The sequence below is a fragment of the Drosophila bipectinata genome, chromosome 2R, assembly GCF_030179905.1.
Source record: "Drosophila bipectinata strain 14024-0381.07 chromosome 2R, DbipHiC1v2, whole genome shotgun sequence".
Lineage (NCBI taxonomy): Eukaryota > Metazoa > Arthropoda > Insecta > Diptera > Drosophilidae > Drosophila > Drosophila bipectinata.
The window spans coordinates 18,681,547-18,706,412 of record NC_091737.1 but is presented as its reverse complement, the minus strand read 5'-3'; the positions used below and the strand labels follow the sequence as shown (position 1 = coordinate 18,706,412).

Below are 24,866 nucleotides of genomic sequence, written 5' to 3'. Positions count from 1 at the left end.
TATCGAGTATCTCTCGACTGGGTACTTTCAATCCATCAAATGTCAATAAATGGGTTACTTTCCGAATCAATGTAGGTCGTCGACACCGAATGCCTCGGTCTTATCTCTCTTATCTCGTCGGGAAACAGCCAAATTAGTGTTATTTTCGATTATAATTCTCATAAAAGAGTTTCCACATGAGGATGTTATAGTTTGGGCTGATATTCTCCCTTCTAGGATGACATTGTAGATGTTAGATAGTTCTGATTATTTAACTCGCCCTGCTGATTGAGTTGCTGCTGAAGGCTCCGGCAGTTGCAAGTCTGAAATCAACTTCCCGGAATGATTTAAATGGAAAGTGTACATTTTAACGCGCGGCCTGCGACTCCTGCCTGCTTGCTACTTTTGGATCTGCCCCAGCCTGCCTCCTCATGTGACTTTCCCTCCACTCCAGTGTCTTCCAGGGGCGAAGACACTGCCGCAAATGAAGCAATTGCACATACCACCAGCCAACAAGCATAAAATACTCGTGACGAACAAGGCTGGTCCATCACCGAACGGGGAATGCTCTTTCCAGACCCATCATTATCCTCCCATCCAACAAATAGGGAGTTAGAGTATTTCCTCGACTGTCGGGACACTCGAGGAGGAGGATGATGGTGATGGCGTCAGCAATCAGAATGGAGCAGCAGGGCCTTGCCCCTGCCACTGCCACTGCCGCTGCAAGGCGACGCCAGTGCAACAACAACTACCGCACATTTGGAGGGAGCAACAACAACAAAACATAAATTCCAATGAAATAAGTTGATTTATGCTTCTGCGCGCGCCGTGAGCTGACAGACCTACAACCCGGCACCGCCACCACTACCGCCAACTTGCCACCTCCGTCCGGCTGGGTTGTGGGGTAGAGTCAGAACGACCATCATCTGGTCTTGGGCGCTGGGTGCTAGGTGCTGGGACTATGGGGGTCGGGCACCAGCAGCTCATATGCCATATTTTTCATATACACGACGATATATACTATCTTGAGGAACATTTCTCTTGCGCTGTTGCCACAGCCTTGCCCCTTCTGCCCCGCTGACGCTGACGTGCGGCATGCAAGAGTCAAAAATAACTTAAAAAAATAGAAAATGAATTCCCTCGCCAGCCAAACTGCCAGGCAAGGTGGAGGGGCGTGGGGCGTGGCACTTGGCGTTGATTGAATTATATTTTGTGCACCGGATAGCATAAAACCGAATGTGCGCCTACAACGCCCCGCCCGACTCCTTGAAGCTTTTAGTTTTTGTTGCCATTAGTGGAGGTAATGTTTTAAACAAAAAGCTTTAACTAGTTTAAGGCCTTCTAGCAGTATGTTCTTACCACTGTTTTTAAACCAAACCATGGCTAAGAAGCAATTGCAAGTAGGGAGGGAGCTCTGGTCCCCAAAAACACATGTCGTGGCACCACTTCCCCCTGGCCACTGCCACCAGATTTTATGAGCTTCCAGCCCAAAATATAAACAAGAGCGGGCCAGCCTACAAGTGTAAATCATGACATTTTAAGCCATTTTAATTATTTTTGTTTCGTCATCAAATACCCATATTGCTATCGCCAGACCAGAGCGTTTGGGGGGGGGGGCCCGATTAAAAAATCGATGCTGCCTCTGCCTCTGAAAGCCATTTCCCCAGTCTCTGGCCCCTCTGGGGAACTGGAACACGAGTCCAGATGGAGCCGCTAAAGAGCAAGGCTAATTCGGAGAGGCCAGGGGTCATGTAATGCATTTTCTTCATTAGCCAGCCTCGGCCTTTGATGTTCTTCCAAAAACCTAACATATTCTGCTTTTACTCCGCCCCATTTCAAGTTTCAAGTGATTTGCATTTCGATTCTGCAGAGAATCTTGCTTGAATTTCAACGGGGAATGTATTCCGAAGACTTTATTAGTGGCCAGTGTTTTGGGGAGCTGGGGGTCTTCTAATAACGCCGCTTTCCACTGACTTTTCCGGGGGGGGAAAGCGAAAGGGAAAGTAATGAGGAACAGCCACCGGCAGGTGTTCTTTCCAGCCCAGCTCCAGTCCCAGTCACCGTCTTGTCGCCCGGTGAGCGATAAGATAGGACCGAGATGTACCAGAGGGGGAAGGAGGAGAACATACCACGAGGCCGGTTGCGGAGGCATGCGGCTTGTAAGTAGCTCGCCTTTGTCTTGCCCCAATGTTGGTTACAGTTTACTGGGGATCGTTGGACTCCGCTGTGGAGTGGGCATTGTGTTTCTCGGAAATGTTCTCCCAGGGAATTGTATCGGCGGGCAACCCCCCTCCTGAGGAACTGACTCCGGGCAGGGCATCCCAAATGAATAGGATGTATTTGTGTGATGTAAACAGGAACATCAGGACTATCAGAGCTCCGAATCTCCCAGCAACGGAAATTAATTTCCAAGATCTAAGATGGGTTATTGATTTTCCCATCATATTTATTTTATTTAACAATTTTTTTTTTAATCAGACAGGTTCTGATGGAACAGGAACCCGATGCTCCCTTCTCCTGGCGCATCACTCGGGATGGGGATTAGACGACACTCATTTCAAATCAAATCAAATCAAATCAATGACAACAATGGCAAGGACTCCGCCTGGATGTTTTAATTTTTGAGCCATTAACAGCTGCATTTTCAGCCGTCTAGCATATGCCGCGGCTCCGCGGGGTGGCAGGGCGGTGGGGTGGCTGCTGGGGAGTGGGGTGGTGGCAACTACATCATTTCAACATTTGCGGATATGCATTAAACAAGAAGTGTCGCGGACGGGGGCGACAACTCTCGGAAACAATGCCATTAGATATATCGCGCCGAGCAACGCCCATTTTTGCACATTTTTCGGCTGCCAGCCTTCAGCCTTCGTCACCCACTCGCATGCTGCCACACACAATCAAAGGATGCACTTCCTCACACACAGGATACAGGACACATTCAACCCCTAACCGTGGCGTCAACATCTTACCCTCATAGCCCTGGAATACGCTTTTTTTTTTGGGCTTACTTTTAGTGCTCATTCAGGGCTCTCCGTCGGCGCAGCAAAAATTAAAAGCATTAAAAATGCCCAAGGAACGCACATAGATTGGATGTGATGGGATGGGATGGGATGGTGCTCCTGGGCGGGGGCATTAACCACGCCGGCGGTTAAGGTGTTGCAATTGCGAAACCTTTCCCTGACACTGGGGGAGGAAAAAAACCCACAAAAAGGCCATAAATGACTACCTGACGGGGAAATGAATATTGAAATGGTGATATTGGAGTTTATATCATGTCTTCTTGTTCTTTATATTAATAAGGTCCTGAATAAGGTAAATATTTATAGAGGAGAGTGACTCAAAGTAGTAATAAAATAAAATAATTAATAATGGATCGGATAGAGAGTTCCCCCACCATGCCCACCACACACCACTCGGCCAGCTCAGCCCAGTCCCAGGATATTCATTCATCCTTCGACGTGAAAACAAATCGTTGGAAATTTTTATGAGTTTTTCAGTCTCCCCCCCTGTGTTTTTCCAGAATCCACACACATCGATGCTGTTTGCACGGCGACAGGCAGCAAACAGATTGTTTCATCCATGGACCCGGCCCGAGGACGGGGTGGCTTTCACCGGGCGCGTTTTCCGCCTCTTCTGCCTCCAGAGTGGTGGTTGCAGTTCCCCGTCATTCCTATTTAACCTATTTAACTGGCTTTAATTTAATTTGAACTGCAATTCATGACGGGCACTCGCTGAAAACTCTCAAACGTGATCAGCCCGAGCTGTGGAAAGTGGAGGAAATTCGGGTGCCCTTAACCCGACCACGCCCAGCCCCAGACAATGCGATTCCCGATCCCGAAACTATTATAGCAAGCCGGAGCGGAAACCCATTTCACTTACTCTACTGGGTTTTATTTACCCACGGCCGTGGGTCGAAGTTATTTGCTTTTCATACCTTGATTGCGCCGTAGAATCGAATCACATTAGGAACCGAAGCCGAGCTGGGCTAGATTCGATTGGACGGGTCCCAGGAGGGCAGGGAAGGGAAAGGGTCTTTTTGGGAAAGCAGCCTTATCGGACATCAAACACGGAGTTGCAGATAAGCTTTCCATCGCTTGGATTGGCTCCACTAAAGCGTGCAACGAACGAAAACATGATATGGGGGCTCTTATAAGGCGTACTTTACTCAAAAGTTGGGCCCAGCCATTGTAATATCTTCCAATTAATTACCACCAAGAACTATAATACTTTATACTGCTTAGATCAGAGGGGTTCTTCGTGGATCAATACCCCATCAGTGGGCTCCACCCTACCGTGAGAAGAGGGGGACCAGAAACCGATTTATGGGGCCACGTTTCCGGTATTTGTTTTTCGGGAAAAGGTTATTTCAGTTATCCACACCTGAGAGACTGGGAAAATGATCGACCGAGCTTGTGAAACTAAATAACCGAAAAGAGATAAGAGCAGATAAGGCTGCCCCCAAGGGATTACACTTCCAGTTAATTGAAATCAGCGTTTCAAAGGATCCATATGTCAAAATCGATTTTAATCAAAAGTACCATCGGCTGTCCCACGAGATTACTTACTGGGAAGTACCAAAAAAAACCACCCATAAATGATTCATATTTAAATAAATTCAATTATGCCTTGAGGAACTCATTTTGAAGTCTACAATTGAAATAATTTGTTTCCGATTCAATGAAATCGAAGCCAGAGACGCCGCAAAATATGCCACAAAGGAGGGAAAAACCCAGTTTGATTTGACCCACCCCTATAAGAATCAATTAAAGTCCATTATCGAGGCTACCCAGTGCTTTCAATTTGTTTGAAAAACTTCCCCAATCATTCTCAGAACTTTCTACAAAAGAAAGAAAGCCTTCCAACGAATCGACTTAAACTTCTGATTCCTTCAAAGAAAAGCTTAAGCTCCGCAATTTTGTAAATAAACAACTATTAGCGACACCAAATGCGACATAATTGTCCAGTAATCCTAACTAATGGTCCGCCAAGACCAAGATAAGTCGGACAAAATTGAAAATTTGGGGTCATAAATAAAGGGAACGAATATGCAGATCAGCGGCCCAAGACTGGGAGGCCCGAAAGTCCGGAACCGACCACCAGGTGTCACTGTCCCACGGTTTTCCATTATCGGGCCATTGTGTGTATATAAAGCCGCTGCTTCCACCGACAAACCGAAATCAAATCATCCACATAAAACGTATATAAATATACATATTATGGCCCTTCGAACGCGACCTGAACTGAACCTTTGCATGTAAATGCAAACTAGCCCATAAAATTTAAAATATATAATTAAACGATGCGACACATTTTGGAAAATGAGCCATGGGAAGATTTGGCTTGGACTTTCCTCACTTTCCTCACGTGGGATTAGGTGCTGTGTGTTCCAACTTAAATATTTGGCCAGAACATGAAAACAGAGAAACAGAACCAGTCGCAGTCGCAGTCCCCCCAGACCGGGTCGGAGAAAAGGGTCGGAGCCACAACAACAGACTGTTTCTTTTATTGGTTTGTTTGTGAGATTGTGTGTAGGTTTCAAATGATGAGCAGGAGGCAACTACGGCGACAATGTGACAACCACAATGACAGTCGACGGGGGGTAAGCCCGGAGAGAAAAGTCTACGGAAAGCTTTTCACAGCGAAATCCAGACACTCTTTGGTTTATAAGCCATTACCTTCTGCAGTTCAGATTCATACTATGTACTAGATATTAGATGTGGATCTTTTTTTTGAGGAAACCAGGAAATATTAGCCTTTAAAATAGCTCCATAAAGACCCTTTCCCTATCGATAGGATGAAGCCATTTGGATTTTTGGGATACCGCTTTTATGGGCAGGGTATTTATGTATAATGAGGAGTCGGCGCAGATTTTATTGCAGCATCACGTCAGCGTCAGTGTTGTCTCCACCGGATGCCTGCAATATATCAAATAGAAGTCGGCTCTCCATCTGACCACCACTGCACCCCCAGCTCCAGCCCGCTCCCCGGTGCATGGGCTCGCTTTTAATAAATCCGTCCCGAGGGCCCGTCGACAGAAGACAGTCCAGTCACCTACACATGGGAGGAGGAACAACAAATAACAAACTATAACAATAGGGATACACTCCGAGCAATCCAATTGCCATGTCTGAGTGACTGACTGTCCACTGGCTGGCCGTCGTCTCCCATCATTTGTGTGCAGCGGAGCATAGAAATTCCAGGTCCGAGTCCCCGCACCCCATCCATCCCACCATTATGCTCGGCGTTAATTATGGGAAGACTTCTTCTCGTTGCATAAATGATTGGGAAGAACTTTTGTCAGGCCTAATGATGAGCATGAAATCCGGCGAGGGGGATTTTGGGTTTCCAAAACATACTCAAGCCTCCAAGCCGGAAGAAACCGAGAACAGGAGAATGGGGAAGAGATTGCCATTATAAAATTTTTACTAATCGACCACAATCAAATATCATTTAAGGTCTTATTCTTATTTCATTTCACATTCGCTATGCTGGTAGGCTGACCAAGATTCTGGGAATAAAGGTGCCCAGTATCGAGAGGATGCGATGTCAAGTGTTAACGATTTGGCAATGGCCGGATACATTGACCATCTACTCTCAGGGACTTGCCCCTAGACGATTTCTACCAACAGTGTTGACTGGAGGATGTGAGCCATGCTCCACAACAATATAGGCTAGAACCGAAATCCCCAACGAGGAGGACAGTATCACGAGCGCATCACTAGGAGTTGCCGGGAATTGTCCCCCATTACAGGTTTTCAACCTTTTCTTTTCGTTATACCCTTTCAAGGAGTTGGATTACTGACCCATAAACTTGGAAATTTTAAAATATCTAAAATCATAAGAGGATACACAACCTCCACTGTTAATAAAGATCTCTTCGAGGTGCTAAATGAAATATTTTCCAAAATTTTGAAAGTAATAAAATGTCGACTTTCGGAATGGCTACACGACTTGGAATTTAACTCGCCTGTCGTTGGCTGACCAAAGCCATCAGAGCCAGAGCCAGAGCTAGAGCCAGAGGTAGAGCCTGTGCACAAATCCAGCTTTAGCTTTGGAGACTCTCGAGCGCGGAATAGCGAACCAAAGGCAGGAACGAAGTCGGGGGCTAGGGGTCTAGCCTCTGACACCGACCGACACTCCAGCTCCAGCTCCAGCTAAATACGAATGGAGCGGTGACTACATTGTTGTAGTAACTTGTTGTAGCACCAACGAAAGCAACAACACAGCCTACACCACGTACCCTCTTAGTATAAATTCTCGCCTTTCATTTTGGCGAGTAGTCACGATTTATGCGAAATCATTATAAGCAAGTATTTCTTTCCCATTTTACGACGTTTTGTCTGCAGAAAGAAGATACACAGTACATACCCTGACTGTATGTATACATACTTGTATATAGAGTGTACACTATAATTGCAGTCGAGTCAATTAAATACATAGATTGCAGCATGTCGATAAGACATTAACCTTACCTCGCTGATCGGCTGTTGGTAGGCGATCTTCTCCCCGTGTTCCTCGTTTTGACTCAATCTTATTAGTTGTGACTGGGGCTTTTTGCCCAGTCTTGGGTATCTTTTTTTTTTTACTTTTGGCTCTTAACAAAATGGCAGGTCATTTCACTTGGCCGAAACCAGCGGAAAGCGAGGGCCGTCAGTCAGCAGGCCTTCTCTTTTTGCGTTTTGGACAGAGCCACTTTATGACCCGACTTTGGATGGTTTCTTCCAGTTCCCAATACATGAAATACTCTATAATGCCTGTAATTGATTAATTATTGAATCTCAAAGAGTATATCTTAAATGCAAGACATTTCATCAGTTGTCCAGTAGCACCTCTGAACGATTCCGATTCCAATCCAATTTGGGGCGCACTGCCGACAGTTTATTCCCTCCGAGGCTTTCACTACGCACGGCTTACCCCAATGCCCCCGAAAGTCCAAAACAAAAACAAAACACTGGCCACTCGATGGGGGGACGAGGGCGTGGCCATCGATGTGTATAATCAACACTTTTATGTGATCCCAAATCCAATTCACAACTAATTACCAGAGCATCGCTCTGGCCATTGGAATCGGAATTGGAAATCGGTTTGTTCAGAAGGGTTTGGGTATGGGTATTGGGAGTGTAATTTAGATGGCAGATGGAATCGGGTGGATTTCTACCAATTAACGGTGACACCGACATATATATTATACTGATCTGGGCTCTGTGTTTTTGGAGCACGGTGTGTGTTTAGTCTCAACACACAATCTAAATCGATTGCACTTGGGGGGGATTGAGGGAGATTCGGATTCGGAGTTGGGACGACTAATCAATGGGACGGGAAGCTCTGGTTGGGGCAATAAGAAAGTGGTTTCCCGATGAAGATTAAAGGGAATAGTACTGATAGATTACCCAGTACAAAACATAACAATTATCCTAGTTCAAGATACAATGGATAGTAGCGGATATCGGAAAGTCGTTGGCCTTTACCCACTCCCCTTGTTTATGGACACTTGTCTTGTATTTCACTCGTGATGGGTCTCCCCAATGGAGGTCTTCCAAGAGTTCCTACAAAGTAAGCGATTAGTGGCGGCGGAAAGCAATGAAAATTTGTCACTTGAAAAAAGAAAAACAAAACGATTTCCATTTGTTCGACAATGAACAAGACATACGGCAGGCAGGCATAAGTGGAGTTGTCCCCGCGTCTTGGCGGGATCTCTCAAATGTCCCTCAAATGTATTGGAAGTAACAGCCAAATCAGGAAAACAATCGTCTTGGATGGGAGCCCACACACTCGCAATGATTGTTATTAGTGCGTTGCTGTAGAGTATATCTAATTTGCCATTGATGTGTGCATTAGGTCTGTACTGGGCGGCATAGGAATTGTCGTAAAACATTAGTGTCCCCCGAGATTAGAGCAGCGACAGCACAGGGGGAGATAGGAGGCGGTGGGTCGGCACAGGAAAAGGCTGTCTCATCGCCCCTTTATTCGATATTGGGAAATATTTATGGCGAACTTGTGTGTACGTCAGGGCAGGACGAAAGCTCGGAGGAAGGATATAGGCTAAAAACTACGCAATTCGTACGAAAGCCGAACGAAAAGATACACAAACAAAACAAATAGGACCAGAAATCAAAAGGACCACAGGACATTCAAAGAGTTTATACCCTATATACCTAATGCTTTTCAAACCCAATTGGTATCTTTAGAGCTTATGTCCATATACCCTTGTATACCCTATATGGGCGAAAACAGGAGAAAGGACGAAAAGGCGAAAACCAAATTATTCGAGAGAGAGAGAGAGAGATGGCTAGAGAGCGGGGGGTTGGCGTTACGTTGGCGTCCCACCCAGTACGTAATGAAATCCTTTGTGAGCGTGTGCGTTTTGTTTGTCAACTTTGCGAGGCGGGATATAAAAATGCTAATACAAAACACTACAGCAAATTGTGGCAAAATAAGTTGTGAGTAGATGCTTGTGAGGGGGGGGCCAGCAGAAAGCCCCAAGCAAATAGCTACATATACACAAGTCGTGGACGAAGGACACTTACCGTCCTCATCCAGCAAACACACAGCTAATCCAAATCGAGGCCTCTAACTCGGGCAGGCTGGCAGGCAGGCAGGATAGCAAACAAAGAACACCACACTGGACACACACACACACTAACACTATACACTTGCAGCAAAATGCGTACAACTTGGAGCCGCAACTTAAATTTGATTCGTATTGCGCTTTTATATTTCAATTCGTTTCGATTTGCGCAGACACAACGAAATTCAGGAATTTCAAGTGGAAATCTTGTTTGAGCACTTTTCGACCTGGGGGCGCAACGGCGATGGCGATGGCGATGGCGGCGGCACAAACTTCGGCTTCAACTTCGGTATCGCGGCATTAAGTGCCTCAGATGCGTGGCTTTGAAAACATTGCAACTTTCTGACGAAAGATACTCATTCAAAGTTCCTTATTCAAATATGTCCTTTTGGATTTTCTTCACTTTCTCGTATTTTGGTTTTTTCGTTGTTTCTTTTAATTTTATTCACCGACGACGATTCCTCTCCGAAATCCGGAAATCGAAAACTCCGCGGCGTCCGCTCTATCCAAAAAAAACTTTGGTTCGCCGTTAAGCGAGTTTGCGTCTGCTCTACTGCAAGATACAAATACGAATCCGACAGATACACGAATTTTGAATTCATGAGATTCGGGCCCACTCGGCTGCAGTATTAGTGTGCCCAGCATTGCATAACAGGCCTGACCAATACAGGTTGGTTGATTATCGACATAGAAACTGAAATTTGCCCTCCGAAGTAAAAAATTAATAAGAAACGAACGAAAAATGAATTATTTTATAATTATTTTGAATCCCCAGGGAAATTTTTGTCCTATTCGCGAAGGATGGTTAGTATTTTTGTGAGATACGTGAAATATAGGTGGAGCCAAAAAAAACACCGATAGCAGCTACTGATTATCGATATTTTTTGAAGTTACGCGGCAAATAGTCCATTTCAAAAACCTGATTCTTTTTTACCATTTTTTTTTGTATACTTGAATGCAAATCATAACCATCCCTATTCATAAGGTTACATGTACATCCGTTACCCTTCTCGAAATATCTTGGCAACGTGGTAGTTTTCAAATTAGGGGGATTAATATTTTTCCTTCGGCCAAGAGCAGATGCAATGCATCCATGAACCTTCCTCTTTCACTGGTCACGTTTAATAATCTACTAATTGGTACCTTTTAATGGCAAAGCACGTATACCTATAGCTCAAATAATCCAGATCATGAACCAACAAAATCAAGACCCCCGAAAAATAACAAATATTTGGATAAAAAAGTATGTCTTCGGACGATACCAACTAATTACTCTTGTTATTATTCGCGTAAATAAAAAGTATTGCTAATATTCTGTATATACCTAGGGCTAATCAAGTCTAAAAAAGCAAGTGGATATGCAATTCGCAAGAGAGTTACGCTACGATATTAGTCAGTTAAATCACAGATGTATTATTTTGCGCACACTCGTCCGCCTGCCCAGCCTCTTCTTCCACATCCAGTTCCACTCCTGGCGTCCTATCCAGTGGTTCGGCATTCAGTACGAGATTTTCAATGGAGCGGAATGAAACATCCTCCATATGAATGGACATGGAGGCTGCTGTGGGAGGACGTGGCAAGGTGCTGGCGGTTTCCCCCGCGGCTCTAGACGCCTGACGATGTCGCACTGAAGAACGCAAAATGGTCACCACATCTTCTGCCGTGTAGGGACGGCGCTCTTCGTTTAATGTCTCCGAGCGATGGAGCTTTCTGCCAAGCGATTGCGAGCGTTGTGCGTAACTAGCCGGCCGCAATCCGATTTCTATAGACACGGGACTACTACTAGACGCTGTTGAAGGATCCGCATTCGAGCTGCTGCCCGCTGGATTCGTTAGTATGGTCAGGTAGTCCGGCGGTGACACGGGTGACGCAGATTCCGCATCGATGGACAGGACAGGACGAGTACGACTGGAGTCGCCAAGCACCCTGATAAGATTAGAAAGTAAGTAGCCATTCCAAGGAATACTCCAAAAGATTCTTACCTGCGTACGCTACGCCGAATGCTCTGCCGTAGAAGTTTGGCCAGTCTCGCCCCAGTGGCTGTGGTGTAGGACGGAGGTGGTGTATACTTGGGAGGAGCATCGTGTTGAGCATCGAGCGGCGCCCCATCGGCTGTCTGGCCCATAGCATTCCGCCGTCCCTGAATATCGCTTTGACGCGCTGACGGGCGACGAGTCTCTTCGCCCTCTTCTGGAGGCCGATATAGGAGCTGAATACGCTGTGAATATCGGAAGGAAGGGTAAGTACTCCAAATATATGGATGTCAGATTCCAAAATATATTACCTCTAGTATATCCGGGGGACCCTTGCTCAGGTATCGGTAGATTTGAATAATGGCCGTCACAGGGATAACAAGCAGCACTCCAATCTGGATGAGGCTTCCCATTTTCCTTGACCAGTAGGAGAAGTAGGATTTTCCACGCCAATAGTAGAACTGGTTGGAGAGCGAGGCTTTGTAATCAATTACAGAAAGCGTAATCAGGCCAATGGGCAGTAGAACGTTCCAGGACAGAGCCAGAAAGGCTGACATAGAGCCGCACAGTCTCAGGTCGTTGACCAGGTCATCGCCGTTGTATGGACGTCCTCGTATCAGGAACACTCCAAATATCTGAGCTGTCCAGATAATAGGAATAAACCACGAGCCGCCCAGCAGAAAGTCCACGTAGTACAAAATGGAAATCCCCATTTCCGTGGCAAAGGGAATACTGAGTAGAAGTCCAGTCACGCAGCTCAGGAGCACGGAACTGGTAGAGTTGCCCAAAGCACTCGAAATGGGTTTCCACATCACACAGAGTTGCGCGAGGCCGAATCCGGCAAAGCAACCAAAGGAAACGGCTGCCCAAACCCACGAGACACTATCGCTTGCCAGGGAGAGCACGGCGGGAAAGATCTCCGATATAAAGCGCAGGGCCTGGAAGCCACTCTCTACGTGGATCACAGTAAGGTTCCTACGGTAAGTCTCGCCAATGAAGGATGAGTAGTGCGGCATCAAAGCAGGCGGATAGGAGAGCAGGTTAGGATTAGTGTGCGCCTGCAGGGAATAGATGGACGTATAGCAATCTGCGTTTTCTGCAAGGAGACACAATATATGTTAGGTTTCGAAAGCAATAGTAACAAGCTCATGCTTACCGAAGGATCCAGGCACATAAACGTATCCATGCTGCCATAAAATCTGGACACAGCATAAAGCCAGAATAGCCATTAGTCCCAGACCCAGAAAGGTTATGAGAACTAGGATGATGGCATCTCTTCTCAAGGCTCCTTTGCCGGCATTGGCATGACTTCTGCTGGTTATGGCAATGACCGAAGCTCCCAGCAATCCCCAAGTGAGGAAGGTCTCCTGGGTGGCCGCTGCCCAGCTGTTGGAGTTCACTATAAAGTCATCAAAGTTACTGGCAGCGAAGACATTCTGAAAAGGATATCATTTTGTTATTCCGATCCTCAAAATATAAGGCTATGAGGCTAAGGTGAGGCTTACCTGTAAGCTTCTGGGATCCACGACGTAAGCAAACTTTGCAGTCACCACGGCAAGGGTTATCAGAGGCAGGCTGTAGATAAGGTAGGACAGCTTGCCGAAGGACTTCAATCCCTTGCAGAGTATGAGAAAAACTGCTGTCCAGATCAGGGCCAAGTAGAAAGCTAGCTGCTGAAGGAAGTTTACCAGTTAGATGGGGAAAAGACAGGGGGTGCTGGGACCTTACCCGATCGTTGACATGGAAACGCATGCCACCTGCATCCGGATGCTTGGTCAAATGGAGCCGTTGCAGCACCACCACATTGAAGTACTCGGCGACGGTCTGGGTGAGATTCCCGGTAAAATTCGATGCATCGTAGCGATAGGGAAAGGCCAGCTCCTGCCAGCGATAGTTCGAACGCGAAGCTGTTGGAAAAACGTCCCGCAAGTAGACCAAGATCCAAGCCAACGACACGGTCGAGTACAAGGCCAAGAAGCACTGGACCATTACCAGGGCGATGCCAACGCCGGCGCATATTGGACTTATTTTCCACATGGAAACAGGACCTGCTCGAATCTTGGCACCCAAGCACATTTGGAGCCAGAGGATTGGGATGCCGAAGATCACGGATAGTAATAGGAACTGAAGCAAGAAGTTGCCACCAAAGTTGATGGTCAGCACGGCAAAGCGGCAGAGATTGAAGACTCCCAAGGTGCAACCAATCAGCGCCATGGTCCGACTTCCGGCATGTGGCCACTGGCTGTTGAAGCCGAACTTTTCGCGGACGTGCAGTTGGAGGGGGTGCTGCATTGGCTCCAGAGGCGTGGTGCTGGTGGCGCTGCATATGGTCGTGGTCTGTACCGGGTCATCCTGTTCCTGGTCTTGGTCTGCAGAGCTGCTCCCACTGCTGCTGCTGTCCGAGGGAAGAGACACGGGGCTGTGCATTCGCGAAGACCTCGCAGAACTTATTTCCGAACAGGCGTGCGTTGGTGTTTCCTGCAGTGGCGGCGGCCGCTCTCTGGCCGGCACTCGGTTCGGAGCACTCTGTGGTCGATTCTGGGCTATAACCAGGGATCGGACCGGCGTGGGTGGGCCCTCCAAGCGCCGGCCGTACTGGCGGGGACGTGCTTCCTCGCTGGAGGCTCGGGCTGTCGTCACCTGCAGCAGGTTGTCAAAGATGTGGGCGTCCGTCAACATCTGAGAACCATTGGAGGCTTGGGCTGGCGTACCCTGACAATCGCTCTGGGAGTAGCAGCGTCGCATTTCGGCTTCTTCCCGCCGCAGTGGAAGCTCCACCAGTAAGGTGGGCAGGTCGTCTTCCGTTGCCTCGCTGTTCGTGGTCTTGGTGGCCTCTTCCTCGTGCTCAATGGCGCGTCGCATGGACTGACGCCGCCATACGTCCCTTATGGGCTCAGATACTGGCTCCAAGATAGAACTGGAAGAAGCTGCAAATACAGAAAGGCTTTATTTTTCTGAAATCCGACTCCAGCATCGTATTCTCACCTGGTTGACTCGTGCCCCTTAAAGAACAGCTATAGGATTTCTTTATTTGGGGCTCCTTTTGGAAATCCTCTTGCGATGTGGCTTCTAAGTTGGCCCCGCGTTTCTTATTCGATTTATGTTTCATGCTCATAGGCAGCGTCCTGGTTCTTGGCTCTGTTTTGCTGCAGCTCCTGTCCATGATTATAAGCGACTCCTCGCGGCTCAGAGCATTATCCATTTCTTCCAGATAATTGTCCAGATCCATGAGGTAGTCCTCCACTTTGTCGTCGTCGCTGCCGGAGGACGAACCAGTTCCGAACAGTTGGGAGACATCGTGCCCATCTAGGATGGCGTCCAGTTCGCTGAGCACACAGAGAGCTTCATCTGTTTCTGCGGCCTGCTTGATGGGCGTGCTCAGTGACACCGGCTGCATCTCCTGGCTGCCGCAAAAGGCACTGGTCTCATCCGTATTTCCCTGCCCATCGCCCATCCTAAAGCTTATGGGTTGCATGTGCAGATGGGCCTTTGCCAGCGGATGATGGAAGCTCTGCGGCGTCTGTCGAATCTCGATGAGATCCTCGTCACTCAGGTCGTCCTCGTAGTAGGTGCAGGCCTGCCGGAGCGACTCGCTGGACAAGCTGCGCGAGAGCCCATACTGCTCGGATTCTAGCTGCTGTTGTCGGCTGCGGGGCTTTCCCGGGGTTCCAGACAACGAGCCTGTGGCCGGCAGACTGGCGTAGGCGTTGGAGTTCCTCTTGAAGTCACGGCCTGCTGCTAGCTGCTCCTTACTGGACATCTTGGGGCATTTCCAACGGCAGCTGTTGATTCAAAATTGGCAAAGCAAACGCCGGCAGAGTTGGGGATGAGATGGGATCGTGCTAGAAGTACAAAATGGAATAATAATAAAACTGATATTGCAAATTCCCCCATAATCGCCGTGAACTTAAAGCCACTGGGCTGGTTCGGGCAGGTCAGTGGGGACATCAGCATTCGTTAAATGCAAAAATGCAATCAAATGCAAACAAGCGCGTGCTCTGGCGTTTATGAATGTTTGCACGTGAGTGAACCGCGTCCGCAAACAAATCCCAGCAAAAACAACCCAGAAGCGGCTCAATTTAGTAAAGTGGGGAAAGAGACAATATACAGGCAGCATCAGGTGAATGTACGTCCGTTTATTTTTTTATCTTTAAAACACTATATTAACAAAACGCAAGGCAGTCGCACATACTAGACGGTGGGGAGGGGCAGCAGATCGTTGGCACGTTACCTCGATTTACGTCAAAATGGTTGTGGTTGTTGTTGGGGTCTGCTTTTGAGACAGGTATCTGTGGCTGAATCACAAAATGTTAGCTACGAGTTTCTTTTAGTTTTAGTTTTGGGCTGCTCTCGCGGGTTGGCTTATTTTATTTTGCATATGTTTAGCCGTGACCTTCGCTTGATTTTGTCGTGCCATAAAAGCCCACGAAACTCACACAACTTGCATTTCTTGGGTCTCGACTGAGACTAATAGAATGGACAGCAGTAGCAGCAGCATCCGTACAATAATTGTTGGCCCGAGAGGTCAAATTATTTAGCGACGCAGCGCTATTGATGGCGAATTCACACAATTTTCACACAATCTGAGTGTGGAGACCGCTCAGCTGTGGCTCCACCACGTACCGTTAAATTTCGCTGCCGCTCTCGTTTTTTCGCACAAAAGTAAACAAAATAATTAGAGTCGTCGTTGGCTTTTCAAGTGCAACTACTCCCGTACTGCCGTACTGTCGTGGAAACTCCTACTGTCCGACCGTCTCACTCATCTCCTCCTCTGACCTTCGGAAAAGCGGCTGAAACGGCAACACCCCAGGTGCACAAAACGCGTTTTTCGCATTCGACTCTTCGATTGCCGCAGTAGGCAAGTTGCAATTGCTATGAAATTGACATTCACTAAACAACCGACATAGTTACGCCTCGAATGAGTAATAGTAACCCCCACCCCTGCACAAATCCCCTGCACTGCAACTGCGCCTTCAATGGAGTTTCATATTTCTGGGAAGCCTGATGCCTGGGTCGATTGCGCCACAACGATCGTTCCCTTTTTGTCAACGTTTTATGTTTTGATTCATGCCAGAAGTAAACAAACTGCGAATGTGTATAACTGTTCTTCAGCAAAAAAAAAAAATAAATCGCTGATTAGGCTCTTCGGTTGGCTGGGGAATACCTTAATGGCTGGCTGATCAGTCATTCTTGGGGTTGCGATACGCGTCGCGGCCTAGGCTTCCCCCCTCCCCACACTGAACCTTCTGGCTGCTGCCTTTATGTATGCGTGCCTCGCTTTGTTTTCCACCGAAGGGAACTACTTTTTATAGACTCAATCCACTTGCCACACGAATATCGACGAAAATACTCACTCCGTGCCCCACTCCGATGCAGTAGATTCGACACCGATTTCCGCGCCCCAGATACAACTCAAAGCTGGAGAATTCTCACACCCGTTCCCGGGTTTGGCACGTTGGCTATTATTTTTCGTTTCTCGCAAGTTTTAACAATTTCTTTCAGTTATTTTCACTTCTGGGACTGGCGTTTGCTGTAAGATCAGCGTTCGAGGTTGCCAGTATATTGTTTTTGAGAAGGCACACGAGTCGAACCAGTGACGGCATTACTGAAAATATCGATAACATTTTATCGATAGTTTCACCCTATAGACCGCGAACTCTTTAGAAGTTTGAAATAGCGTATTGGGCTCGATTTGAGGCTCAAGATCCTTAAAGTATTTACAAGAGATTGCAGTAATAGCCCCAAAAATACCCATTAAAAAGTTCAAGTAGTAGGATAAACTCTTTGTAATTTTACACTCATTTCTTTCACTAACAAATTTTGTAATTTTACAATAATTTCATTGACTAACAAATTTATTCCTTGCAGCCCTGTTGATTTTAAAACGCCGCTTTCTACTGCTACTGAAGCGGTGTTTACCCACCGAGGATGGACGTGTCAGCGTTGGCGGCTCCTGAAGAAGAGAGTCCTTTCCAGGGTTCATATTGAGTGCGAGGAAACGTATTGAGTGTCTCTCAAGGAGAACAATAAATTGCTTCAGGGACGATATCGTAGGAAGCGGCTCTAGCCTGACAACCGTCCAACCGGTTGAGCTTTTTTGGACACAAAGTGATATAGGTCGTAATGATAACAGCTTATGCAAGTACTAGTAGACGATCAAAGGTATTTCATTAGCTAATCACCGGGTTATTTGAACTGTAACTGCCTGTACGGATCACAGGCGCTGGCGTATTGTTTGTCTCGAAAAATAAAAACAATCAATTTATATAAAAACTAGCTGATGTGCATAACAGTTTTACGATAGGAAAGTGCGTACAAATCCTTTTATGTCGGCACGGCACATAGGACAGTTGGCTACACTCGGGGCGCATTGATTACAAGTAGCTGAAGGAACAAATAATTAGGATTCAGTTAATCAACGAGAATTAATTACTCACCCAAGTGCCCACAAGGTAGAAACACAACACCAACCTCCTCGTCCAGGCACACTTTACACAAACGCGCGTCCTTCAGCTGACGATTTTCCTCCTCCAACGACAAGTTTCCATTTGGCGTGGCCATTGATGTTTTTTGCATTTGCTCGGCTAGACTTGCTACATCCGGCACGGACACGGGAACAGGAGCCTGTGGCACTGGTCTTGCGCAATCTGAGTTAATAGACGCTGCCTTGCTGGTGGTGGCTTGGCAGATATCCGGAGCAAAGGGCGCACTTGGTTCCGGAGGCTCCATAACCTCTAGGGCAATTTCGGTGTCTCCTTCATCAAAAATGGCATGAAGCAGCTCGTCAAGAGAAGCAAAGGCGCAGCCAGAACTGGAAAGCTTTTGCTGTATAGCGTTGCGTACCACTCCTCCGTCAAGACCCAACGCCAAGGCTTCCTTGGCCGGCGCCTCATCCATTAGGGCCTCTGCCTGGAGCGAGGGAGCAGGAGCCGTAGCTTGTGGAGATCTGGCACTAGCCGCTGTTTCCTCTTGCACTGCCTGTACATAGGTGGGACCCTTGGCCAATAAAACGAACTGGCACTTGGGAGACCACTTGGCGTGCTCGTGCCATGGCTCGTCTTCTTTTTGCCAGGAACGCAGGCCGATATTGCAGTGGAAACATCGTACCTGGTCGCCTATTTTTTGGTAGTACAATCCAGCCTGGGCTAGTGCGTCTGCCGGTTGGATATTGGAGATGGGCCAGTCCGAAAAAGTCCTCAGTCGGGCATCAATGCATGCGTACTTCGGACGCTGGGGCTGGGTGGTAGGTTGAATCCCCAACTCATCTAAATTTTTTCCTGTAGCAAATTCTATAAGCGGTCCCATTTGTACGCGAGGACAGTGCGGGAAAAAGCGTCGGTGTTCATCAAACGCATTGTCATTTTTTTCCCACTTGGCAATCACTCCATTGCACCAGACGCATTTTACATGGTCCAGCCGATTCAAGTAGTAGAAGCCAGCTTTAGCCAACGCCTGGGGTGTAATATTGGGATTCTGAAAACCGTCAACAAAGACAGACCATTAAAATATTCGAAAGACCTTGAAAATCTCAACACTCACGGGCCAGTTCTTGAAGGTCTCCAAGCGGTTTGCCTCCAACAGCAAATCAGGGCAGACACACTGGGGACTGTCCACAACATTGTTACCCTCCTGGTCGCTCTCTTGACCCCGAGGCACGTTTCCGCAGTGATTGGGTGCCAGTACCATTGAGCAAATGGGAGAGCAGCGACGGTGGCGCTCCGCCACCTGATCGCCGTACTCCCACCGGTCGATGCGCACATGGCACCAGTTGCACTCGGCTTCCAGCCAATTGCCAGTGGCGAAAAATCCGTTGATGACCAAGTCCTCCGCTGAAACTGGGGCATTCAATGGCCATTCTCCAAAGGTCGTCAGGCGGACGCTTTCCAACTCCAGTCGAGGCTCCGTCATCGTGTGGGACTCCTTCACGCCAGCAATGATGTAATCCCACACCAGCTGAATTCCCCGAAAAGTGGGCTGGGCGATTTTAGGTGTAATGAGTAGAAACAAAACAAGGCAAAAATTTAGTAAACTTATTGATCTCCTGTGTGGACAGCCCCCAGTTTATAGAAAAAAACGGACTGCCGTCTCGTCTGGTATTTTTTTTGGTATTTTATCCAAACGGTGACGTTGTCCACACTGGGCACCGAAAAGGCAATCAAATGCATCAAATATCAAAAATATTGTTTTTATTTTGTAAGTGATAATATAGAGATGAATATTAGCCAGCGAATTTATTTTGCAACATTTACAGTTATCTGCCTTATCCAGGCCCGAGCGGAGCTTTCTGGTCTGATGAGTGCCCTGCAGTACTTCGGGCTCGTTTCCAATGGTACTTTGCAGACCTTGGGCATATCCCGTGGCCAGTGCCACTACAGTTTCAGCACCTATGCTCTGCAGGAGGATCGCCACATCTGTGCCCCGGACGACGAACACATCCTGCACCTAACCCAGCTGCCGCCAATTAGGAAGCCACCGATCCTAATGAAATGCTTGCAGCCAGAAACGCCGGAGAATGCAACCGAAGAGGAGCCTGGTCTTCTGATGATGGGCAGCGCCAAGGAGATACTTCGCCTATTGAAGCCCGTGGGCAACGCCACCAAGCGCCATGAGCCGGGCAGCTGTGTAGTGGTGCACTTCTGCACCGTCTCCAGCTTGGAGTGCGCCAGAGTAGCACCCGTTATGAACCTACTGCCCCACCTCTTTCCCACGCTGCCCATCGCCTATATTGATGCGTACGAGTTTAGTCGCTTCAACGCCGAGTTCGGAATTGTCTCTCTGCCCACCTTGATGATCTTCCACCAGGGACGACCTCTCATCAAGTACGAACCCACTTGGGCTTATTCGGAGAAACGCAGCTTTGGTCGCTTCATCATGCGACACACGAACGTGAAGACAGTGGACCCCCAGAGCATTCCCCAACACATCCTGAACCGCACACTCAGCGAGCCCCTCCCCAACGTGCCAGTGGTCTACACGGACTACTATCTGGGCCTGGCATGGGCCTTTATCCTGGCCTGTCTGGCCAACTATCTGCGCCACACGGTCTTCTGGAAGCAGCTTGTGGAAATGGTGCAACGCAACTGGCGGGAGTCGGAGGAGACGCAGATGGAGATGGTGGACTAGATCGGGGGGGCGGGGTGGTCTTAGTTTAGATTTTAGAAGAAATTCGACGTGATTTTCTAATGTTATGTATTTACCGTTTAATTAAATTCACATCAACGTTTACTTAACTCTTATATATAGAGGGAGTTGTAATTGTAATGCTATGTACTGTCCACGTGATCAAATAGCGATCGTTTATAATTTAAAGCTAAAAGAATCTAAAAACTTGAGAACTAACAAAAGGTTGATTAAACTTAAATTAGAATTTCAATTATATTCCCATAAGATTGGATACAGTTTTGAAAGTGGTTGTGTTATGTTACGTTGGATTGGGTCGCCGGCGTTGAACAGTCACATCGTAGCGAACTATAGTGTTGAAGTGCAGTTCGTGTTGTCCTGCGGATCGTTGATATACATATATATTTGAGGACGCAGGACGTCTTAGAACAGGGCCGAAAAAATAAAACCTTGTCCCCAATACGAAAAAATGATGCTTGATTTCTACTAATTAACAAAGAGCCTTGCTTGTTTCCCAGGGTGAGTGGTGGACTGTCGGATTGTATGGATTGGTTACTGCTTCTTGCCGCGTTTAGGTCCCTTGTGGGCCGTCGACTCAACGTCTGTGTGGTGATGCTTCATGCGCTGCGGACGCCTAGTGCTGGCGGCGGCATACGGATGCGGATGTACACTAAACGAGGAGTAATATACAAAATAGATTAGTCCAGGAGCAGTGTCTTCAACATCACAATATATAAAAAATGAACAAAAAAAATGCACCAATTCTTTGGGCATGTAGACATTGTAACAAGTTTTAATTATAATGAAGGGAGGGTGGGAGGATTGGGGGAGCCAAAGTGAGATATACATAGGTGGTGATGGATGAAGAGTCGGGGGATATACTGGAGTCGGAGCAGAGGATTCGTGTGTTCGTTAGTGGAGAAACAGCAGCAGCAACAGCAGCAGCAACAACGTTAGAATTTTTATTAGCGTCGGTGGTATAGCCAATTGATCGTCGCGGGTCGTGGCGCAGATTGTGGCAAGTATGCAGACAGAGGAGGTAGAGATAGATGTGTGTGGGATGTGAGTGGCAGCCTTACACGTAGCTCCCTGGTTCGGAGGCGATGTGGTGTATTATGTTGTGGTTGCTGTGTTGCGGTGCTCAATATCGTAGTTCTCGCGGCGAGGGGCGGCGGCAGCGTAGCATGGCGTCGCCTTTGTAGCTGAGTTAGTAGCGGAGTGCATTATGTGGTTACGTCGACGACTGCTTATAGCGCAGTGCTTCGTTGATTTAAGGTTGCATATATGATTAACAGGATTAGCGTAAGTTATAGTTTTATTTTGCTTTCTTGCTTTCTTTTGGTTTCAATCTGTACTCTACTTTCGGTACAGTCGTGCGTTATATAGACGCCAATCTCTGCGGGACCAGGAGGTTATCCAAAAATGTCAAAGAGGTTGAGAAGAGAAGATAGCAAGATGTGTCGTTAATAACATGAGTGAATTGCCAAAAAAAAAAAACAAACTTCATGATGTTTCTAAGCTTATTCATAATACCAACAGGCATTTCAACAGAAATATTATATAAAGCAACGTCAGAATAGTTTAAAAATTAGCTTTTTAAAAAGTTAATGCTTTTAAAATATCGGACAACAAAAACCTTATCAACCAAAGTTGATAACATCGATGCCTAGGTTACTAAATACATTTTGTCATGAAAGCGAGAGATGGGTCCTGCTGATGTCGAGGGAACAAACCTTGGAGTGCCGGGAATAGTGTGGCTGCCGTTGGAAACGGTGGCCAGCGGTGAGGACGGAGGCGTTCGCAGTGGGCGGCGTGGCGTGGCAAGACCGTGCCCGTGACCATGGCCATTTCGGAGATACGAGCGACGCGAGTTGCCATAGTTGTTATTGTGGCCGCCGGTTATGTCGTAGACGGTTGCTGCTGGTGTTGCTGCTGCGACGGTGCTGCTATTGGCGCGTTGATCGTGTAGTCGAAGTTATGAAAACGAGTCGAAGAAAAGTTTACAAAAAGATTACAATACGTTTTCGAAAGTCGAACTAAGCTTTTCAATAGCGAAACCTCTTCGTTTGGCTCTGGCCTTGTACTGGTTTTTTTTGTGAGTGGTTCTTGGTGAGATCTTGGCGAACGAAAGGAGCAGTCGGTGGGCAAAACCAAAAAATAGAACGAACCAAAAACGAGCTTAACTCTTTAGAGGCCTACCTCAAGTGTCGTTTGGATTCGCACAGTTTCAAAATGTTATTAGCGGAAATTTTATAGAATGCAATTTTTTGGTATCGGATAGTTAGTAAAATATACTGTATGTACTTTAAATCTTAGTAATTATATCTGCAAGTAAATACAAACATTTTGATTTAGCAACAGTTGCTTGGCAGAAGGGGAGATGTTAGTCGGGAGCAGGGAATCACCAAAGGGCTGTTTGGCTAATCCTAGATACACACGCGCACCGATAGTGGACACGTATGATGGGTTGGATGGCAACACTCACCTGCTGCTGCTGTGTGGACCCGCCGACGGCGAATGGGACAAGTGACGGCCCCCTGAGGAGCGAGGCATCGGTGGCTGCTGCTCCTGGATCACACAGTCGTCATCCTCGTCATCGTCTTCCACTGGTTCAATGGTTACAGTGGATGCCGTATTGGCAATAGCTGGGCGCGATGGCATTATAGCCGGCATTCCACCGCGATGTCCTGGAGGTATTCCGGCACCGCGAGTAGCACGCGAGGTGAACTCGCGATCGAATTGCTCAGCCTCTTCCTCATCAAGATTGATAAACTCCTGACGCTCCTCCAGCTGGCCGGACCGCATATCCTGCTCCTTCTCAATGATGTGGGCTCGCTCGCCGATGTGGTGTCCAATAGCCATCTTTTTGACACCCGTGCGGGAGTCTTGAACTGTTTTCCTGGTCTCGCGAACACCACCGGGGCCAGTCTTGGTACTGGTGCTGGCCTGATATATTTGTGGACGTCCGTCGGGACCCGAGGACATAGTCATCACTGTGCTCTGGCAGAAGGAAGCTCCCGGATTCCCGCCGATATCTTAAAAGACAATAATCAGAAATGCATTATGGGGAGATTTTTGAAAATACACACCAGCGTTTAGCAGCCTATTGAAGTTCGGCATCATGGGCATCCCAAAGAGACCCATGGGCGCCATTGCACCCATCTGTGGGCGCTCCATTAGAGAGTTCTGCGGGAATCCGGCGTCAAAGGGATTGGCCTGCATGAAGGGATCCGGCATGAAGGAGTTCATCAGACGATTCATCGAACGCATCTGCATGTTCATGGCGTTCATGGTGTGGTTCATGTGGTTGCTGCAAGGGAGGAAGATCGTTATTGAATGCTAATGGCCTTAGACTCAAAATACTTTGGATCCATGTCTTCTTGTTTGTGATTTGCTTTCTTACTACGTGATTTTCCCTTACTTTTTTTGAACATTCTAAACTGAGCCTAAAATATAAGTGACTGACATAAAACAAACCAAACGGAAAATGTCGGGAACAATGATGAAAAACCCATACGCCTGCTTTTTGTAAAATTGAACTCCAAAGATTGATTCTATGATACATTTTAAAGTCTGGCCGAAGAGCTACTTTATGGGGCTTGGCTGCTTTAGGTCGCCTATTCAAATTATCGATTATTACATCTTTTCATCAGGCATGCTCTACGCACACATGCGACCCAAGGGCTATGCGCTTTTTGTCACCTTATTGATGCCTTCCTTCATCTCTATTGAACTATTTCAGATCACCTTTGTTACTTTGTCAGGCTTAACTTATACCTATTATACCTAAGCCCCAAAGAGCCCTCACTTGAGTGCATACGTATGGAAAATTAATGAGGCCTTATCCATGCAGGAGTCGCACCATTTTCCGCTTTTATTCAGACTTACTTCATCAGGCCGAGATCATCGTCAAAGTCGCCCATCAACGCACCGAAGAGTGACATTTTTTTGATTGTTTATTAGCTCACAATTGACTGAGGTTTTCCTTTTTCAGAATTTTCCCGAATTTTCACGAATACTGAAGGGTTGTTGATATCAACATATCAATATATCGATATTCTTTGTCTAAACGTCAATTTGTATCGTGGTATTGAATTATCGATACAGAATTTTCGATAGCTAGAGGCGGGGAATGTTTTGTTATCGATATTTTTAGATTGAAACCCCTTCTCTGAAACGGCTCAATGGCGCTCCTTTTGAAAATACCCTAAATAAACCTTTTCTTT

At 47.1% G+C, this 24,866-nt stretch overlaps 5 protein-coding genes across 17 annotated transcripts in view; 1 reads left to right on the top strand and 4 right to left on the bottom strand.

Annotated features, from left to right (window-relative positions):
• Positions 1–10,127, bottom strand: part of sli (slit guidance ligand) — a 36,099-nt gene extending 25,972 nt beyond the window's left edge. For 5 of the 6 annotated variants that reach the window (XM_043211049.2, XM_070278273.1, XM_070278272.1 and 2 more), the window contains exon 1: positions 9,507–10,127. The gene's annotated coding sequence lies outside the window, so the exon portion shown is untranslated. The remainder of the gene's footprint in view (positions 1–9,506) is intronic. The other variant, XM_070278276.1, reaches the window with a different exon arrangement.
• A 650-nt stretch (positions 10,128–10,777) lies between these two features.
• On the bottom strand, positions 10,778–17,096 carry bdg (sodium-dependent transporter bedraggled). 2 transcript variants are annotated; one of them, XM_017241168.3, is made up of 8 exons: positions 16,875–17,096; positions 14,506–15,362; positions 13,249–14,447; positions 13,026–13,193; positions 12,677–12,956; positions 11,832–12,616; positions 11,530–11,765; positions 10,778–11,473 (listed from the first exon to the last, which is right to left on the bottom strand). In XM_017241168.3, the coding sequence occupies exons 2-8, from the start codon at positions 15,278–15,280 to the stop codon at positions 10,945–10,947; spliced, it is 3,972 nt and encodes a 1,323-aa protein (XP_017096657.2). In that variant the 5' UTR covers positions 15,281–15,362; positions 16,875–17,096; the 3' UTR covers positions 10,778–10,944. The 2 variants fall into 2 exon arrangements, with proteins under 2 accessions (XP_017096657.2, XP_017096658.2); XM_017241169.3 differs by having other exon boundaries at positions 13,026–13,190.
• Positions 17,097–17,291: 195 nt separating this feature from the next.
• On the bottom strand, positions 17,292–19,428 carry Diap2 (Death-associated inhibitor of apoptosis 2). The gene is made up of 3 exons (XM_017241170.3): positions 19,060–19,428; positions 17,958–18,993; positions 17,292–17,904 (listed from the first exon to the last, which is right to left on the bottom strand). Exons 1-3 carry the CDS (start codon positions 19,426–19,428, stop codon positions 17,816–17,818), a joined length of 1,494 nt encoding a protein of 497 aa, XP_017096659.2. The 3' UTR covers positions 17,292–17,815.
• Positions 19,429–19,576: 148 nt separating this feature from the next.
• On the top strand, positions 19,577–20,745 carry bug (thioredoxin domain-containing protein bug). The gene is made up of 2 exons (XM_017241178.3): positions 19,577–19,713; positions 19,772–20,745. Exons 1-2 carry the CDS (start codon positions 19,680–19,682, stop codon positions 20,641–20,643), a joined length of 906 nt encoding a protein of 301 aa, XP_017096667.2. The 5' UTR covers positions 19,577–19,679; the 3' UTR covers positions 20,644–20,745.
• Positions 19,772–24,694, bottom strand: Mlf (myeloid leukemia factor). 7 transcript variants are annotated; one of them, XR_011442487.1, is made up of 6 exons: positions 24,004–24,163; positions 23,730–23,950; positions 23,126–23,675; positions 22,374–22,586; positions 21,720–22,036; positions 19,772–21,310 (listed from the first exon to the last, which is right to left on the bottom strand). XR_011442487.1 is itself a non-coding variant. In XM_017241173.3 (5 exons), the coding sequence occupies exons 1-5, from the start codon at positions 24,582–24,584 to the stop codon at positions 21,193–21,195; spliced, it is 1,158 nt and encodes a 385-aa protein (XP_017096662.2). In that variant the 5' UTR covers positions 24,585–24,694; the 3' UTR covers positions 19,772–21,192. The 7 variants fall into 7 exon arrangements, 6 of the variants coding, with proteins under 6 accessions (XP_017096662.2, XP_017096660.2, XP_017096661.2 ...); XM_017241173.3 differs by lacking the exons at positions 21,720–22,036; positions 24,004–24,163 and adding an exon at positions 24,529–24,694; XM_017241171.3 differs by lacking the exon at positions 21,720–22,036.
• Positions 24,695–24,866: the final 172 nt, after the last annotated feature.